General features: G+C 29.8%; 3 protein-coding genes and 1 pseudogene across 5 annotated transcripts; 3 read left to right on the top strand and 1 right to left on the bottom strand.

Annotated features, from left to right (window-relative positions):
* Positions 1–3,360: 3,360 nt before the first annotated feature.
* Positions 3,361–6,849, top strand: LOC107415866 (nudix hydrolase 2). Of its 3 annotated transcripts, none has more exons than XM_016024290.4 (9): positions 3,361–3,671; positions 3,940–4,205; positions 4,495–4,560; positions 4,703–4,840; positions 5,449–5,526; positions 5,617–5,667; positions 5,811–5,845; positions 5,984–6,107; positions 6,352–6,849. In XM_016024290.4, exons 2-9 carry the CDS (start codon positions 3,999–4,001, stop codon positions 6,745–6,747), a joined length of 1,095 nt encoding a protein of 364 aa, XP_015879776.3. In that variant the 5' UTR covers positions 3,361–3,671; positions 3,940–3,998; the 3' UTR covers positions 6,748–6,849. The 3 variants fall into 3 exon arrangements, with proteins under 3 accessions (XP_015879776.3, XP_015879761.3, XP_015879769.3); XM_016024275.4 differs by having other exon boundaries at positions 3,363–3,552; XM_016024283.4 differs by lacking the exon at positions 3,361–3,671 and adding an exon at positions 3,704–3,846.
* Positions 6,850–7,886: 1,037 nt separating this feature from the next.
* LOC125422896 (respiratory burst oxidase homolog protein A-like) lies at positions 7,887–8,836 on the top strand (annotated as a pseudogene).
* A 1,116-nt stretch (positions 8,837–9,952) lies between these two features.
* On the top strand, positions 9,953–12,913 carry LOC125422883 (nudix hydrolase 2). Its single transcript, XM_060819013.1, has 10 exons — positions 9,953–10,039; positions 10,744–10,809; positions 10,888–11,025; positions 11,592–11,670; positions 11,754–11,803; positions 11,853–11,887; positions 12,018–12,122; positions 12,357–12,654; positions 12,699–12,755; positions 12,830–12,913. The coding sequence occupies exons 1-10, from the start codon at positions 9,953–9,955 to the stop codon at positions 12,911–12,913; spliced, it is 999 nt and encodes a 332-aa protein (XP_060674996.1).
* A 4,255-nt stretch (positions 12,914–17,168) lies between these two features.
* On the bottom strand, positions 17,169–18,257 carry LOC107415990 (nuclear transcription factor Y subunit B-3). Its single transcript, XM_048461887.2, has one exon. It carries the CDS (start codon positions 18,009–18,011, stop codon positions 17,400–17,402), a length of 612 nt encoding a protein of 203 aa, XP_048317844.1. The 5' UTR covers positions 18,012–18,257; the 3' UTR covers positions 17,169–17,399.
* Between the last annotated feature and the right edge of the window lie 1,450 nt (positions 18,258–19,707).

Raw genomic sequence — 19,707 nt, 5'->3', positions numbered from 1 at the left:
CCTTTGTGTTTGGTGAAACGAAATAACCATCTAATGCTCTTGTTTGAGATGGTATATTTTCTGTATGTTGTCCAAATATAGTTACTATGAGCATGTTACAAAGAGAAATTGCAAATCATTGTATACAACATGTATATTCTTTTTGTATTTGCATAACATAGTCTTCCTTTAAAAAAAAAAAATACAAATTTATTTGTCCTTTTTACAAAAATATTTTGTAAATATAATTTTGGAATATACTATAAAGCTAAAGCCATGCTCCAAGCATTTCTTCTATTTTTCTACTAAATTGTTTTCTCATTTTTTTGACCAATTATTTATGTTACGTAATAAATTCTAATAATAATAATAATGATGAACATTTAAAATACAAAATAATAGTCTAAATGTAAAATTACAAAGTATATACTAAAATATATATATATATATATATATATTTAACAAAAGCTTCCAAGAATTTAAAGATTGGATCAATAAAGAAATAATGAAAAAATAAACTAACCATCATATATACAATGTGATATTTAGCGCTTTTGAAATCTGATCTGTATTCTTTTCATTATTGCTTCTTTTTTGGACTGTGCATCCATTATCAATCTTTAACACAAAATAAATTTGACTGTTTTGATCGGTGCAATTATTGATTTGACCTTAGAGTAAGAACATAAAAGTGTATGAAATAATTAGTTTACCTTTAACAATTATCAATGATACAAAAAACCAAATAATAGAACTTGTACAAAAAAAGAAAAGTTACCGATTCGTTTTATATCTTTATGTTAATCAACAACCCGAATAAAAAGTAAATTCCTTCTTTTGTTATATTTTTTAAAAGTGAGACTCTATTTCTCATTATTTTTTTTCATCATTTGCAACTTTTTTTTTTTTTTTAACTACAATTTGTTCCAATGAAAAAAAAAAAAAACCATAGATCTATAGCACTAAATTTAGTATATAATTATATAGAATCAGTTTTTTTTTTTTTGATTTTCTTTTTGATTTCTCTATTTAGGTAAACATTTGTAGGCCAAATTAAAATGTATTTTAAAAAATAAAATAAAAAAGGTTATGATTCTCTAATATATTATTTCACAAAGCAATTTTATCTTTTATGGAATTTTGTCTTTTATCTTTTGAAACATAATCTTATTATTTCACAAATGTAATTGCTTTATGGCCTAAAAAAAGAAAAAAAAAAAACTTACTACAACATATATTAGGCCATATATATATATATATATATATAATTCTAACTTTTATATAATATTATGTTGGCCATAAATATTATATGACCATTGTAGTAAGATTTATATGGCCTAATATAAAACCAATATTTTATCACATATTATATATTTTTTATTTATATATTTATGTATTCAAAGATATTAAATTTGGTTTACAATATTTGTTTTAAAAAATGCATCTTCATTTATAATTATGAAATAAATAAAATGTTTTATATAAAAAATACTAAATATATATATATATATATATATATTTTATAATCAAATCAAAAACAAAATATCTTTCTAAACAAATTAATTAAAAAAGGAAAAAAAAAACTCCTTTTCACATATATTATCTCATTCTAAATATATATATATATATATAGAAAAAATAATATAACATATATAATAATTATCTAACAAGAAATTTCTAGTTAAAAAACACACACACATTCAAAAACAAAACAAAATAAAAAGAAAAAGAATAAGAAGCTTTCTTACGGGTGTCATGGTTTATTCACATGAAGATGCTTAAATTTTATTTAGTATGACTTTTTTTTTTAAAAAAATATTTAGTATGATTTTGACTTCAATGTTAAGGTTACCATCAAATCTAAAAAATAATACATTTCTCTAATATATGTATTTCTTGAACAAAAATTTCCATGATATTTTACGGAAAATTTGTTTTTATGGTACCTGAAGATTGGTAAAACAAAAAAATCAAGTAATTTACCAAAAAAGAAAAATACAAAAAACCATGGAAAAAAATTTCGTTGAAATCCTCTCAAATTTTCTGATACATATGATGAAATTCCTATGGAGATTCCTTCAAATTTTCAAATGGACAATTTCCTCTGGTGGAATGTTTATTGAAAAGAAAATGGAAGTCTTTTTTTTTTTAAATGAATTTTTTTTTTGTTTTTGTTTAACTTTATTTTCCATATGATATATTTTATCAATTTGTCTTCAATTATCTTTTAAAGTTGATTAATTTATATTAACACTTTAACCAATAAAATAAAACAATATTATTTACCATATCAAATTTAATCCATAAAAAAAAAAAAAATGATGTCGCTATCTTTGATTTCCTAAGTACCCAATCTCCAACCAAAACAATTCCACTAGGTAGTCTAGTGAATAGGTGTATAAGTCCCTTCCCTTGTTGGCCTTATACCCAACCCCACCCTATTCAGGCCAAAAAAACAAAAAAAAAAAAAAAAACCTACAAAATATACATGTTTCTACTTATAATACAAGGATACTACCGTACACATGAGTAGAAAGTACGTGTGATGCATTTTGGCTTTGCTCGCTAAGAAAGCTTACTTGTACATTCGAGCCTACCAATCACAATAAATTTTGACCCCCCAAAACAAAAAAAAAAAAAAAAGACAATAAACTTAATAATTTGAGAAATTGGTCTAGGAGGAAAGTACCCCACAAATTACATCATAAAACGAAGCGACCGTGAAACTTGCAAAAAATTTCTGTTCATACTTTTCTTTTTCTTATCTCTCCGGTAACTTGTAGTGCGTACCAATCGACCATTCATCTATTACGTACACGTCGGTTTGTTTGTTTATTGACTTATTGATGTTTTAATTTTTAATAATTATTAAGCATTTGAATTCATAAAATTTAAAAACAAAATAGTTTTTTTCTTCTTTTCCCTACTTAGACTGAATGTTTAAATACTTTTTAAAAATTCTAGCTGAAGTTGACTCAACTATGTTATTTGAAATTACACTGAATTTGAAATATCGGTAAAATTGTTGTAAATAATATATATATATATATATATATATATATATATATATTTCTAAGAAGAAAATATAAAAGAAAAAGAAATAATAATAACAAGCAAGCAAAAAGCGTATAGTAATGGAGGAAGGTAAATTAACCGGAAATGAAGCTAAAGAGTTCAGGAGAGTTGCGAGGGAATTGTCAGGAAAAACCTGGAAGAACGCGGGATCGGAGACTCGGACTTAAAGAAAGCGTTTTCTTGATATTTGACCCGTGACCGTTGTTCAGTTCACAATATTTTCTCCCATTCAAAAAGGTTTAAAAAGTCCTCCAATAATCCAAGCCAATATTATCTCTGTCACTGTATTGAAAAGTAGAGTGGGGCTCATGCTTTTGTTTTTGTTTGTTATAAAAATGATGATATGGTAATTGCTCTCCAAGCCGTCATTGCTCTGTCTGTCTGTCTCTCTCTTTTATTCACAACCATTTATTTCTGTGTCTCTCTTTCACATATCTTGAAACTTTTGCACAAACCTTTCCTTCTTTCCTTCTTTCGTCTAAAACCCATCTTCCACAGGTACTTACTTATTTCTTCCTCCATTTTATTCTTTTTTATCTTCTTTGAAAAGTGGGAGGAATTTTTTATTAGCAGTAAAAAAGAAAATTGGGTTGCGTGGTAAAGTGGTAATTGAGAAGGTGTTTGTTAGAAAATAATTCTAACTAAAACTAACTGATTCGATCTGTTCCATTTGTACAATGAACCTTAATCTTAATTTTGTTGTGACATTTGTCTAATTAAGAATTGCTCTCGTTTTAGTTGGGAAACTCTGTGGTTGTGTTAAAAATTGCATCTTTCTAATCATCACCTTCGGTACTATTAAAAACCAAAAATAATTGATCTTCGATGTTTTTTTGTTCTGCTTTAAAATTTGATTTTATTGGTTTTTGTTTGTATCCACAACAGGATTTCGTTGTTTTGATCTCCTTGGGTGCCGAAATTAGAGCGCTACGGCTACTTTTACCATGGGTTCACTGTCAGTTTCAGCAAATTCATCGATGGCTGCAGAGGGAGTAGTAGTAATTTCTGGAAAGGAAGTCCAAAGACCGGTTGAAATATTAAGTGCAACCAATGATGAGTTTGATTTTGTCACCGTTGAAATGAAGGAAAAAATGGACCCAACGATCTTTGCTTCAAGTCTTAGAGATTCAGTTTCGCATTGGAGACAGCAGGTGTCTGTTTGTTCTGACCAACTTCTCTTAATTCATTACTTCTCTCTTCGTTTTACATATAGAGATTTGCTATAGTGCATATATGTCCCATTCATAATATGTGCGCCTTATATTAAGTAACATGTTGCAGGACAAAAGTTTCAGGCAACATGTTACCTGATATGTTACGGTCATATTATGGTGGGATTTGATAGGGTATTTAGTAAAATTTTGTATATATATATATATATATATACACACATTGACTATAAATGAGTTGTTTGTGATACAATTCCTGAATGTTCTGCAGGGAATGAAGGCTGTTTGGCTCAAATTGCCAATTGATCTAGTCAATCTTGTCCCAGCTGCCGTAGATGTGAGTTTTATTGGTTTTGCATGTTGACTATGAGAAGCTCAATTTTATAAAGTTTTTTTTGAATTTTCTTGGTCTTGTTTTTTTGACTTCTTAACCCGTTATTGAGTAATTTTTTATTATTATAATTGTTATTTGTTGACAGGAAGGTTTTTCTTACCACCATGCTGAGCCAGATTATTTGATGCTTGCATGTTGGCTTTCCAAAACTAAACAAGTTCTTCCTTCATATGCCACTAACAGAGTGCACATTGGAGCATTTGTTATGAACGATAAAAGAGAGGTATTTTCCTGCAGTTCGTCATCTTAAACAATGGCAACTTTTCTGTGTGAAGATTAGGTTCTAACAAGTTGGTGGGATATTCTTTCTACATTTTGATGCTTATGAGGGAAAGTTAAATCATATGTTTAACACAATATTTCGGATAGAGCTCATCAGCAGATGACTTTACATGGTTGTTCTTACTACAATCGTATCTCTGCTTCTTCTTATTTTCAAATTTCAATTCCTAGGAATTCCTTACAAACAATCTTGCATCGCACAATATCATTATTTTGATTCGGCTAAAAAAGTGGGAGTTAGATATTTATTATTGGCGATTGCGTACAACATACCTGTTTTATTAACTTTTCTGGATTTAGCTTCTAAATTCTTTACTAATCATCTATGTTGTTCTATCATCTCTTTTATTAATCATAGCTAGACTAACTTTTCACCATGCTCCGTATGCAAACTCCTCTCCTTCGTATCTTCTTGTGTCTTTAAGTAATATTAGACATATTTTCTATTATACAATTTTTCATTTTTGTTGAATTACATATTGCTTAATCTGTCATTTTCAATGGTTCTGCTTCTGAAAATTAATGCGTTTCCTATAATTACATTTAAAGGTGTTAGTAGTCAAAGAAAGTAGAGGAATGTTCAAAAGGATGGATCTGTGGAAGTTCCCTACTGGTTTTGCTGAAGACGTATGTGCACAAATGCAGAGTCTTCTTATTTAATTGTAAAAGTTAATGCAGTGTGCTCTAGACACCACTAATTGAGTTTTACCTCTTCAGGGTGAAGACATTTCCGAAGCTGCAAAGAGAGAAGTCAAAGAAGAGACAGGAGTGAGTAGCTTTTTGATGTTTATATATTATTCATCTAATTATAATTCATAAAATTATTCAGCAAGTCAGTGATTGGAATGTCTTTGTTTGTCTATTCATAGCTATCTAATTTCAGTAATGATAGATTTTTCCTTTCATTTCAGATTGACTCAGAATTTGTGGAAATACTAGCATTCGGGTAGGAAGTTTGTCTGGGGTTAGAAATGTCTACTTTTATGAACTTCCAGATTTATATATATATATATATATATATATATGAGAATGTTTCAGGGACTATAAGAGTTCTGAATATTTCAAAATTCTCATACTGTAACAGGCATAGGCACAAGCAATTCCATGGAAAGTCTAATTTATTCTTTGTCTGCATGTTGCGACCCCTCTCTTTTGATATCCAGATGGAGGAATCTGCACTGAAGGAACCTGAACTAGAGGAAGCCATGGTAATTTCTTAGTGATGCCAGAATAATATAAGCAGTAATAATTATAATAATAATAAATATAAAATTGTTATTTCTTTCGAGAACTTCTCTATATCGAAGCAAAGCTGCCTACCTAAATCTACGAGTAACAAGGTTGCCAAAACTTCGATGCTGTGTGCTTTAAAGACTATAGAGATGCCCTGTTCCTAAACTATATACCCTCTCATAAACTTTTTTTTTTTTTTCCCCTGTTTGCCGCTTGCAGTGGATGCCATTAGAGGAGTTTGGAGCTCAACCATTAGTGAAGGAACTGGAAGTCCTAAACTATATGTATGCAATATGCAAAGCAAAGGTTGATGAGGGATACTCTGGATTTTCTCGACTGCCTGTATCAAGATTTCTTGATGATGTTCGAGAGAGCTCCTTTTATTTTAATGCCAAGGATATGAAGAGTAAATCTTTGGGAAAAGATTTTGCAGAATATTTTGCATTTGCAAAAGATTTTCCAAAAGGTGTTGTAAAATTTGGTGCAAAAGATTTTGCAAAATCTTTAGCAAAATCTTTTTTAAAATCCTTCCCCGTTGCTTCAACTTTCCCTTGTAGTGTCTCTCTTTCCATCCTTGCAATATTCTTGTATTGTAATTGGTATCAGAGCCTATAAGACACTTATGCTTTATAAGTCATCTCATGTGTTGAGATTTTTTATATTATTGTGATAATTTTATTATCTTATCAATAAAATGAAGAATGAAGTATGTTTCAATTCTCTGTTTTGTATTCTTTTATTTTATGGGATACAAATTCTAAATTTTTTAAAAAGAATAATAATTCTTTATTCTAAAGAATTAGGATTTCATAAGAATAGATAAAATAAATTTTAAAAATCAAAACAAATAAAAGAATATCAAAATTTTAGGAATCTTATTCTATTCCACTATCTATTCCATAAACCAAATGTATCCTAAATTTTTTTTAATATATATGTTTATGTTTTCTTATATTTTTATTTAACTTTATCTTCTATCCTTAATTTAAAACCCATATATTTAGTTTCCAATAAAGCTCATATTTCCATATCCACTCTTCTATTTTGTTGAATTTAGCTCATATTTCCATATTCAGTCTTCTATTTTATTGAATTTAGAGGACTTTTAGAAATTGATTTTAAGTATTTTTAGAAAATTAATAGGTTTTCGGTGCTGTAATTAATTGAAGAAAATAAAGGTAAAAGCACCATGATCCATTCATTTCCATTGGAAAACTATTCGCTATTTGACATCTTATTGGTCCGATTTTTAAATTTTATACTCGGGTTTTTAAGTTTGAGGGATTTTCGAGTTGAATTGTAAAGCTAGAAATTGAAATTTTGAATGCAATCGAAATTGAGCTGGTTTTTAGCATTAAGGGATTAAGGACGCGTAAGCATTGATGTTGAATATGAAAACTATATGAGTTTCATGGGTAATGATGGAAAATAATTTGAGTGATTTGTTATTGAAATACTGGGGCTTTAGAAATATTAGTAGATGGAAAATGGCCGATGGATCAGACTCTGACATAACAATAATTCTCTTAATTGGAAAGGAAAACCATAAAAAAAGAAAAAAAGAAAAATACAATTTCGAGTTGACTGTGAGCTATCAATTTCTTAGTCTTTGATGATTAGTTAGACTTGCAGTCTACTTAGGTTTTGCAAGACTGGGAAATTTTTTTTTTTTAATTCTTTGTCACAAAATTTTGCTGTAACTTGGATATATCCCTTTTATGTTCAAAGGTTTTTGCTAAGAGTCTAGAAGTACCATGCTTGACACAATCAAAGTGAGACTTTTGTCTTAACTGCAACAATTCTCAATTTCATTAAAGGTCCTGAATTCAAGTTTTTGTAAAAGAGACCAGCCAAAAAAAAAGGGGGAAAAAAAATACTAGACAAAACTCTATTGTCACTCTGTTCACCTCTGAATTGATTAATATCTTTTTCTGATTTATTAGTTTTTGCAGACCATTGCTGGAGCTATGTAAGTTGGTATAATTCTCCATGCTGGGGACCATCTTGCATGTAATTTTCCAAGGTTAATAAATGTACCTAAAGATAAATATGAGGAATTTCTAAAGGATGATTTCGGAACTCATAAGCCCAGATACGTTGATCTGGTTAAAGGCCCTGAGGGTGTTACTGGAATTCTAATGGTTATCTGCATTCACACACTTGCAACAAGATGGTTCAGGAAGAGCCAAATTAAGTTCCCAAAGCCCTTTGATAGGCTAACTGGCTTCAATGCGTTCTGGTATTCCCATCATCTATTTGTAATTGTCTACATCTTGCTCATTGTTCATGGAGTTTTTTCTCTATCTTGTCCATAAATGATCTCACATTGCTATCTATACTGGAAATGTTCTCACATTGCATACGTCTAAGCCACCTCAATTTAAGTACAAAAGTGGACAGTACATGTTTGTGCAATGCCCTGCTTTCTCTCCCTTTGTGTGGTAAGTCACTATTTTCTTCTTTCTCCTTTTATGGAGAAATCAAAATAAGTTTTTATTTTATTTTATTTTTATTTTTAATGTTGATTGAAAATGACAATCTTGTAGCACCAATGGAAACTATAAAAGGGGAAAAAAAAAATTTAGAAACTTGATTGAAAATAAGTCTTTTGTTAGGTTTGAATATATTTTAAGTTTTCTGCTTCTAATTTTTGGTGATTGAATCTGCATCCTTTTATATGCTTTTTAGGTTGTATTCACCATAATTTTCATATCAAAAGAAAGTACGTTGAAATTATAAAAGAAGTGGACTTTGGTTGGTGCATTGACTGCATCAAGATAAAAAAGTTACTGCCAAGATCCCAAATGATGAAAACAAGCATCATTATGATGCTTTGGAAACTTCGAGTAGTATTTGGAGATGATGAAAAAATGCCGGCACAACAAACTTTATTTTATATATGATATATTATATGGATTTGTCTTCCATTATCCTTTAAAGTTAATTAATTTATATTAACACTTTAACCAATAAAATAAAATAATATTATTTACCACATCAAATTTAATTGATAAAAAAAAAAAATGATGTCGATATCATTAATTTACTAAGTCCCCAATCTCCAACAAAAACAATGCACTTGGTAGTGTATATGTGTATAGGTCCCTCCCCATGTCGGCTTTATACCCTACCACCACCCGATTAGGGACCAAAAATAAAAAATAAAAAATAAAAAATAAAAACTACAAAACAAACATGTTTCCAGTTTCTAATACATAGATAATACCCGTACACATGAGTAGAACCTATATGTGATGTATTTTGGATTTTTTTTTTTTTTCTTGCTAAGAAAGTTTACTTGTGTATTCGAACCTACCAACCACAAGATATTTTGACTAAAAGAAAAATAAAATACAATAAAATTAATAATTGGATAAATTGGTCGTGGAGGGAAAGTACCCAATAAATTACATCATAAAACGAAGCGACCGTCGAACTTGCAAGAATTTCTGTCCATGCTTGTCTTTTTCTCACCTCTCCGTTAACTTGTGCTGCGTACCAAGCAACCACTCATCTATTACGTCTACGTCGGTTTGTTTATTTCTTTCATGTTTTATTTTTTAATAATTATTAAGCATTTGAATTCATAAAATTTAAAAACAAAATAGTTTTATAATTTTTCTTTTTAGACTGAATGTTTAAATATTTCATAAAAGATTATAATTGAAGTTGACTCAACTGATATACTATTTGAATTAATACTTGAAAAATTAAAAATTTCGTTAAAATTGTTGTAAATAATATAAAAATATATATTTCTAAGAAGAAAATTCAAAAGAAAAAGAAATAATAATAACAAGCAAGCAAAAAGCCTCTAGCAATGGAGGAAGGAAAATTAACTGGAAATGAAGCTAAAGAGTTCAGGAGAGTTGCGAGGGAATTGTCAGGAAAAAACTGGAAGAACGCGGTATTGGAGCCTCGGACTTAAACAAAGCGTTTTCTTAGTATTTGACTGGTGACCGTTGTTCAGGTCACAATTTTTTCCCCATTCAAAAAGGTTTAAAAAAAGTCCTCCAATAATTCGAGCCAATATTATCTCTGTCACTGTCACTGAACCCAAAAAACAAGGAAAATAATAATAACAATAATAAGAAGAAGCAAAGCAGATTTTCCACAAAATTATTAATATTTTTTTCGTTTTCTGTACTGTAAAATTGCAAAACCAATTGAAAAGTAGAGTGGGGGCCGGGTTGATGCTCTTGTTTTTTTTCATTATAAAAATGATGATATGGTAGTTGCTCTCCTGTCCGTCATTGCTCTGTCGCTTTATCTCTCTCTTATTTACAACCATTTATCTCTGTGTCTTTCTTTCACATGTCTTATAACTTTTGCACAAACCTTTCCTTCTTTCCTTCCTTCATCAAAAACCCATCTTCCACAGCACTTACTTATTTCTTCCTCCGTTTTATTCTTTTTTATCTTCTTTGATATGTCCCTCTCATAATATATATACTTCATATCAAGTATAATATAACGGGATAAAAGTGTTAGGTAATATGTTACTTGATATGTTATGCCTACATTATGATGGGGTCTGATGCATTTATATATAAAATAAATATATAGACTATAAATGAGTTGTTTGTGATACAATTCCTGAATGTTGTGCAGGGAACGAAGGGTCTTTGGATCAAATTGCCAATTGCTCTAGTCAATCTTGTCCAAGCTGCTGTAGATGTGAGTTTTATTGGTCTTGTATGTTGACTATGAGAATCTCAATTTTATAAAGTTTTGTTGATTGTTATTTCTTGACAGGAAGGTTTTTGGTATCACCATGCTGAGCCAGAATATTTGATGCTTGCATATTGGCTTCCCAAAACTAAACAGGTTCTTCCTTCATATGCCACTAACACAGGGCACATTGGAGCATTTGTTATGAATGACAAAAGAGAGGTATTTTCCTGTAGTTTGTCATCTTAAACAATGACAGCTTTTCTGTGTGAAGTTTAGGTTCTAAACAAGTTGGTGGGATATTCTTTCTACATTATGTTCAACACAATATTTTGGACGGAACTCATCAGCAGATGACCTTAAATGGTTGTTCTTACTGCAATCATATCTCTGCTTCATCTAAGTTTCAAATATCAATTCCTATTCGTTACAACAATCTTGGTTCGCACAATCTCATTGTTTGATTTAGCTAAAAAAGTGGGAGTTAGTTATTATTGGCGATTGTGTAAAGCATACCTGTTTTATTAATTTTTCTGGATTTAGCCTTCTAAATTCTTTATTAATCATCTACGTTATCCTATCATCTCTTATATTAATCATAGCTAGTCTACTTTTGATCATGCTCCGTATGCAAACTCCTCTTCGTAACTTCTTGTGTCTTTAAGTAATATTGGACATATTTTCTATCATACAAATTTTCATTTTAGTTGAATTACATATTGCTTAGCTGTCATTTTCAATAGTTCTGCTTCTGATAATTAACGGGCTTCCTATAATTCCATATGAAGGTGTTCGTAGTCAAAGAAAATAGAGGAATGTTCAAGAGGATGGGTCTGTGGAAGTTCCCTACTGGTTTTGCTGAAGAGGTATGTGCACAAATGCAAAGTCTTCTTATTTAATCGTAAAAGTTAATGCATTGTGCTATGGACACCGCTGATTGAGTTTTACCTGTGAAGACATTTTCGCAGCTGCAAAGAGAGAAGTCAAAGAAGAGACAGGAGTGAGTAGTTTTTTAATTTCAGTAATGATAGATTTCCCTTTCATTTCAGATTGACTCAGAATTTGTGGAAATACTAGCATTGAGGTAGGAAGTTTTACTTACGTCTGTGGTTAGAAATGCCTACATTGTTTGAACTTCCAGATCTATATATATTTGAGAATGTTTCAGGGACTATAAGAGTTCTGAATATTTCAAAATTCTCATACTGTAACAGACATAGGCACGAGCAATTCCATGGAAAGTTTAATTTATTCTTTGTCTGCATGATGCGACCCCTCTCTTTTGTCATCCAGTGGCAGGATTCTGAACTAGAGGAAGCCAAGGTAGTTTCTTATTGATGCCTGAATAATATAAGCAGTAATAATTATAATAATAATAAATAGAATTGTTATTTCTTTCCTTTGAGAACTTTTCTATATCGAAGCAAAGCTGCATACCTAAATCTATGAGTAACGAGGTTGTCAAAACTTCGATGCTGTGTGCTTTAAAGACGACACAGATGCCTGTTCCTAAACTATATATCCTCTCATAATTTTTTTTCTGTTTGCTGCTTACAATGGATGCCATTAGAGGAGTTTGCAGCTCAACCATTAGTGAAGGAAGTGGAATTCCTAAACCATATGTATGAAGTATGCAAAGCAAAGGTTGATGGGGGATACTCTGGATTTTCTCAACTACCTGTATCAGGATTTCATGATGATGTTGGAGAGAGCTCCTTTTATTTTAATGCCATGGATCTGAAGAATGCCGAGGATAATGCCGAGGATCCGAAGAATGCCGAGAAAAATGTCGAGGATCTAAATAATGCTGCGAATGCCAATACGAAGATGAGGTCTAGATGCTGTTGTGATGTGAATTTGTCATGTATATCAGAATTTTTTTTTGCATCTAGCAGGGATGGGGATTTGTTGTGTATGTGACGCTTTTTGCATCTAACATTCCCCTCACTTTGGTATAGGAGACGCAGGGATTTGTTGTGTATGTAATGCTTTTTGCGTCTAACATACTTCGGTATATAATTTGAAGAATGCCGAGAATAATGTCAAGGATCTGAATAATGCTGCTAATGCCAAGGATACGAAAATGAGTCTAGGTGCTGTTGTGATGTGAATTTGTCATGTATATCAGATTTTTTTTTTTGCATGCATCTAGCAGGGATGGGGATTTGATTTGTTGGGTATGTGACGCTTTTTGCATCTAACAGTCCCCGTCACTTTGGTATAGGAGACGCAGGGATTTGTTATGTATCTGACCCTTTTTGCGTCTAACATACTTTGGTATATAATTTGAATGGCAGGTATAATGTATATTAATATGCTTATATAGTTATTATGTATGTAGTATATGTTTAATTCTATATCATTTAAATGAATGGCAATATGACAGTAATGGGATTTAAACATATGTTTTTAGGATTTTAGGCTTTGATATCATATTAAATTATTATTGATTTCAAAAACTTAAACTATTAAGATATGGATTTATTATGAATATAAAATTTTTTTTGTCTAACAATTGTTAGCCATGTTCAAACTATATATAGTCATCGATAGTGCTACAAACACCAAATGGTTTACCGAAACGTAAATCAAATAACATAACGAAAATTACTTTTCATTACCTTGTTGGTTGACTAATAAATATAATCTAAGATATAGATGAGTGAACTTTTAGTTCAATACAAAATAAAAAAATAATGCCATGTAATTTGGTTTACTATTTGGTAAACTATTTGGTACTTTAAGCATTATAGTTATATATTCTAACAACAATTTGTATTTTGAAGTGACACTGCTCTCCAAGCTAGGGAAAATAGATTTGATTTTCCACTTTATTGTATCTCCTTTTTTTGTAGATTTCACAGATTATTCTAAGCTATTTGAAGTGTATTTTATTACTACATGTAAAATAGTTGTAAGGAGCAGTTGGTGTAAGAATATAGAGAAAAGTTTACATTTAGCGAAGTTTGTATCAATTAATAGATTATTATTATTTTTCTTGTATGTTGTTTCTATAATTCATAAATTAACCAAATTGAGGTTTAAAGTTTAGAAAATGTTTAGTTTATGGAATAAATATAAGAATAAAATACATATTCTATAGATTTAGTTCTTCCTATATTTAGTAAGTTTTTGAATTTGACAATAGTTATTCCATAAGAATAGATATATTTTCATTTGAAGGAATAACAATTTTTTTTTTAAATTTCAAAATTCATATTTCTATGTTTTAATATGAATAAACTTTAAAATATCATTATCATGTTTAGATTTACATTTATTATCATATACTAAAAATATGTAAATAAATATAAATTTTAACTTTTAATTAATTTTCACCAAATTTGAGCATTTTTGTAAAAAAATATTTATAAAAGGCTAAACTTTGATTTTAAATCAATATTTTTATCAAACATATAAACATGAATTAGCATTTTTTTCCTTTTTTGTTCCCATGGATAACTATTTCTATTTTTAAAGAAATAATTATTTTGTTTATCAAAATGTAGCCTTATATTATTTTAAGCAATCTGAAATGCATTTTTATTACTATATGTAAAATAGTTGGTGAAAGAAACTAGAGAAAAGTTTACATTTAGGGAAGTTCGTATCAATTAATAAATTATTATTATTTTTCTTGTATGTTGTTTCTGTAATTCATAAATTAGACAAATTGAGGTTTAACGTTTATAATATTTAGATGCTAATAATGCACACCAAAATTTAAAAAGGTAAAAGAGAAGAGGAATTGCCCACTACTGTATGTAAAATTGTTGTAAGGAGTAGTTGTGAAACAAAATAGAGAAAAATTTATTTTTATCAAACATATAAATAAGAATTACCATTCTTGTTTTCATTTTTTATTCCCATGGATAGCTATTTATATTTATAAAAACAAAAATGGTTATTCAGTATATCAAATGTGACCTTATATAACACATATGAAATTTTAAAAAAGTAAAAGAGAAGTGGAATGGTCATTACTACATGTAAAACAGTTGTAAGGAGTAGTTAAATTAAAGTTTAAAGTTTAAAATATTCAAATGCTAATAACAGACACCAAATTTTAAAAAGTTAAAAGAGAAGAGGAATGACCCACTACTACACGTAAAATAGTTGTAAGGAGTAGTTAGTGGAAGAAAATAGAGAAAAGTTTTTAGGAAAGTGTCCCATGCTGGCCATTGCTACATGTAAAATAGTTGTAAGAAATAGTTGATGAAAGAAAATAGAGAAGAGTTTTTAGGAGAATGTCCCATGCAAGTGTTGAACCTGCGATCTTCGCGTTATTACCGCGATACAGCCACATCATAATTTTTAATGTAAAAATTATAAAATATTTAAAGGATGATAACCTACAACTTGCAACAAGGTATCGAATTATATAGTAATAATTTTTGGGGTATTTTTTTCGAAAGATAATTTTTCAGTGTCTTATCATATAAATGTAATCATAAAAATGACTCATGTGAGGGGAGGAGGTTGTTTTTTTCATTACAATTTAAGGGGATGGAGAATTTTTATTCAAGTCAATATTTGAACCTTATTTTTGAAGGTACATTCTCAAATGATTTACCACTAAATATGCCATAGTTAACAAGTGTAACCAAATATATTAAAATATTGCATATCTACTTAATGACACATCTCAAAAGTACTGTGAAAAGGAAAATTGATACAACCATTATTCAGAAATGAAATGTTTATTATATTCTGTTAGGTAGCCAGGAATATACTTTTAACCATTATTCAGAAATGAAATGTATATTATATTCTGTTAGGTAGCCAGGAATATACTTTTATATGCAATATTTATGAAGTAAATTATTTATATTGACAAAGTTTGAAACTACATAAAGATCTTCAGGGTTACGATATATGTTGTTTCGGGTGAATTCTACAAAGGATTTTTGACACATATTCTCTTTGATAGAAATGGTTAATACCATTCGATTTAACTAGAAAGACAATTATATTTGCTTAAATTAAAATATTAAAAAAACCTGGATTTTAAATTGATCAATATAATTTAGTTACTATTTATTTAACTTCATCAAAAACCAAAAAAGTTTGAAGGTATTAATTACCTTCTATTCACCAGGGATTAAACAAAAAAAAAAAAAAAAAGTTCATAATGTATTGGACCAAAACTTGATAATTAATAAATTCATTTTAAAAAAACAATTTGTTTAAATTAATTTAAGTATCAAAATCATTATCTTAGCATTTGATTGAACCATCACACATGAGAGTTTGTTTTTTCTTATTATTATTATAATGCTAGCTTTTGATACGTAGGGAGTTTTATATATATGTATATATATTTTAGAGGTGATGAGATACGTAGAGAATTAAGTAACTAACATTCCAACCAATATATATATACATATATAAATATTCATGGGGAAGGCTAGGGATCAAAGATGCAGAGCCATCTGGAACCAAGCATTGATCGCGATGTATATGTTATAATAATATATTTAGTTTATCGTAAAACTACAAACAATTATATAATCATTTGGAATGGGGCACCGGCCGTTTAAATCTGTTTAAGTGTACACCTTTCGTCACCTTCATGAGCTCTCTTCAAAGCATCTTATCATTTAAAATATTACTTTTGCTTGCATTGACACTATTGCTTTCGTTTTTTTTTTTTTTTGCTTGCATTGACACTATTGCTTTCGTTTTTTTTTTTTCTTTTTTTTTCTTTTTTTTTCTGGGAAGATATATGGGGAACTTTCTTTCTCTCACAAGTGAGATTAATATTATTACTAAGCATGGTTAAGTTAAAAATAAAGATTAACTAAACTTTCTTGTTTATATGTGGAGAAAAGTTTGTTGACTAGTATATATAATTCAGTTGGAAGCAGCCAAAATTCAAAGGCGCAGGGTGACAAATTATTTGCTTACTTATTCGTCTCTTTCCTCCTCTACTCTTGTTAGGGTTGAATATGCAGACAAACTACTGAAAGCTAGGTAGGCATCTAGGATTGTATTATATTATATATTTTCCACAAGTTTGGTTAGTGACCCAAAAAAAAAAAAAAAAAAGTTCAAAATTTGTTAGTAAAGCATTATCCATTGCAATAGCTTTAATATAGAGGGAAAATGAAAAAAGAAAGAAAAACAATTATCTATCTAAATACTTTAAAATAAATGCATGATACATATACCACAAAACATAGATCCAATTTTAAATCTCTTTAATTAATTAAGACCAGAATCTACAAATAAGGATTTGAATTTGAGACCATTAATTAATTTTTTTCCTTTTTATTTTCCCCTTTCTTTCTTTCATTTAATTTCTTCCCTCTCCTACACAAAATATAAACACAAAACGACTGGTCTTCTTTACCAAAGAGGATCAATGAAAGGACAAAAAGTTAATAATAATATTAATAATAAAAGAAAAAGAAAAATTTAGGGAAGAAATATCCTTATACAAAAACAATATGCCATGCTATAGTCTAATCCATAATATATATCTATGAGAAATAAAAGAGAGGAAAAATCAACAAGCTCTTAATTAATATGATGTGAATATAGATCACTATCTAAAATAGTTTAAAAGTCCAAAAAAGGGAGAAAAAGAAAAAACCCTACCTTGGTCTCCCAGTAGAAGTTCCACTACCAGATCCATACATATGATGACCATGAGATTGAGCTTGATGATGATGGTGGTGGTGATGGTGATGTTGACCCATCATCATCATGGTAGTAGATTGCACCCCACCACCATACATACCATCCCCACCAGTCCCACCACCAAAACCAACCCCAGAGTTGGTAATATTCACAACACTGCCACTAACATCTCCTCCTCCTCCTTCTCTCTCTCCTTGTCTACCGCCACTGCTTCCAGCCAAAGCAGTCTTCTCCCCTTCCATCTCTCTAAACTTCTGCAAGTAAATCTTCAAGGGCTCCACGTACTCTTCGAAACCCAGAGTGGTCATGGCCCACAGCAGATCGTCACCGTTGATGGTCTTCCTCTTCTCTCTTTGGCACTTATCAGAGGCTTCACCGGTGATGAAGCTGATGAACTCGGAGACACACTCCTGGACGGTTTCCTTAGCGTCTTTGGAGATCTTGGCGTTGGCTGGAAGAGCCTTCTTCATGATCCTACTGACGTTGGCTATCGGCAAGAACCTATCTTGCTCTCTTGGTGATGCAGCGTTTGTATGCCCTCCTGAGTCGTTGTCCGAATCAGCCATATATGAACCAATTCACTTACTCTCTCTTTTCTTTTTTTTTTCTTTTTTTTAATATATATATATATTTCTATATATATATATATATATATATATGAAAGCTGACTGGTAACAGGGGTTTGAAAAGCGAAGAAAGTTTGTGTGTGTGTGTGTGTGATAGTGAAATCGCAGAGAGAGAGAAAGAGAGAGAGAGAGAGAGAGAGAGAGAGAAGGAGGAGGAGTGTAAAATGGTGAAGGGTGGATACTGCTGCCGAAGTAAAGTGCTACTAAGTAGGATATGATCATGGCCTTTTATATTGTTTTCTTTCGTCCAACGTTGGATCGTTTTAGACCGTTCGTTTAGCGATAAGTTCTTTGACACGTGTACTTTCTCCTGATCCGGCTCACTTTGTTATCTCCTTCTCAAGCCCGATACAAACTCTTTTCTTCTTTTTTGGCCAGATATGCAAAACTAATTAGTTTTTATTATTATTTTTTTTTATCGTAGGGGAGTGTGTATTTTTTTTTCACTTAGATCGAACTTTAAATTGTGAATTTGGAAATATATTTTCAATAAATTTTTCATTGGATTGAACTTATGAATATTTAAACTAATTACGTTTTATCATCTAAGCTATCATGTATTTTATTTATGCCTTTATGTCATAGTTCCAATAATTTAATTTTGTAAAAATATATTTGTCCTTGTTTTCTGATAATATAACATCATAATATCGACTAATGCTGTTAAAATAAAAATCAAGTTTTTTCACCGATTTTATCAATTGATTTGAAAAAATGGTTGTATAGCTCATGAGAAGTTTTATGGACAGTTCATGTCTAGGATGATGAAACTTTTACTTCTTAAAATTATGGAAGAATGAACGAATGGCTTCAACAAGCATAATATTACTTTTTTTAGTTGAGAGTTTTATATAAAATAAATATTATTGTTGACATAACCTTTTAATAAAATAATAAAATTGTATTACCTATAAAATAATATTATATCATTTGTTACATAATTTGATATGATTAATTAATTTATATATAGAAAATAATCGAGATAATATTTTTAAAATTTAATGTATAAACATAATGTTTAGTTACAAGGTTTTACATGTAGTTTAGTTGGCTAAAATTTTATATCATGGTCGAAATTAAAAATTAAAATTAACATCGTAAAGAAATCAAAACAAATAATAAACAATTTTGACCTTGACTTATCGCTCGAAATTAAAAATTGATTGAAAAAAAAATTAACAAAAAGAAAATGAGGTCGGTATACACGACAAATCTTAAATGCTTTTAAGAAAATAAATAAATATGATTTTGCATTATTTTTTTCTTTTTTTACAATTTGATTGAAACATAAAACATATTTAGTTACAAGCCTGACGTGAAGGTCGGTATGAAAAGCGGCTTAAGCGGCTCCATAACCAATTTGCAGCCGTAGCCGAGCCACAAGACAAAAATTTGTTTGGTGAAAGTAGAAACCAGTGACCTAATATCGTCAGCCTTACGATTGATGATGAGCAAGCAATTTTCATTGGATGGTGATGACCATCCTTTCATAAACCAGTAAGCAAATCAAATGGCACTTGATGGTATACTCGATTGTCCCACATTGGACGGTTGAGATCCATCCACAAGGGAAGAAAAAAAGAACCAGTGGGGTCCAGATGATGATACTTAATTAAATTACGTGGACATAGTACTG

The sequence above is a fragment of the Ziziphus jujuba genome, chromosome 1 (genome assembly GCF_031755915.1).
Source record: "Ziziphus jujuba cultivar Dongzao chromosome 1, ASM3175591v1".
Classification (NCBI taxonomy): Eukaryota; Viridiplantae; Streptophyta; class Magnoliopsida; order Rosales; family Rhamnaceae; genus Ziziphus; species Ziziphus jujuba.
This window is presented reverse-complemented; position numbering and strand designations above follow the sequence as displayed.

Coding starts and splice junctions, on each gene's coding strand:
- LOC107415866 (XM_016024290.4), top strand. CDS start 3,999: ATGGGTTCACTGTCAGTTTCAGCAAATTCATCGATGGCTGCAGAGGGA. Junction 4,206..4,494: donor TTTCGCATTGGAGACAGCAG/GTGTCTGTTTGT, acceptor AATGTTCTGCAG/GGAATGAAGGCTGTTTGGCT. Junction 4,561..4,702: donor TTGTCCCAGCTGCCGTAGAT/GTGAGTTTTATT, acceptor ATTTGTTGACAG/GAAGGTTTTTCTTACCACCA.
- LOC125422883 (XM_060819013.1), top strand. CDS start 9,953: ATGGAGGAAGGAAAATTAACTGGAAATGAAGCTAAAGAGTTCAGGAGA. Junction 11,026..11,591: donor TTATGAATGACAAAAGAGAG/GTATTTTCCTGT, acceptor TTCCATATGAAG/GTGTTCGTAGTCAAAGAAAA. Junction 11,804..11,852: donor AAGTCAAAGAAGAGACAGGA/GTGAGTAGTTTT, acceptor CTTTCATTTCAG/ATTGACTCAGAATTTGTGGA.
- LOC107415990 (XM_048461887.2), bottom strand. CDS start 18,011: ATGGCTGATTCGGACAACGACTCAGGAGGGCATACAAACGCTGCATCA.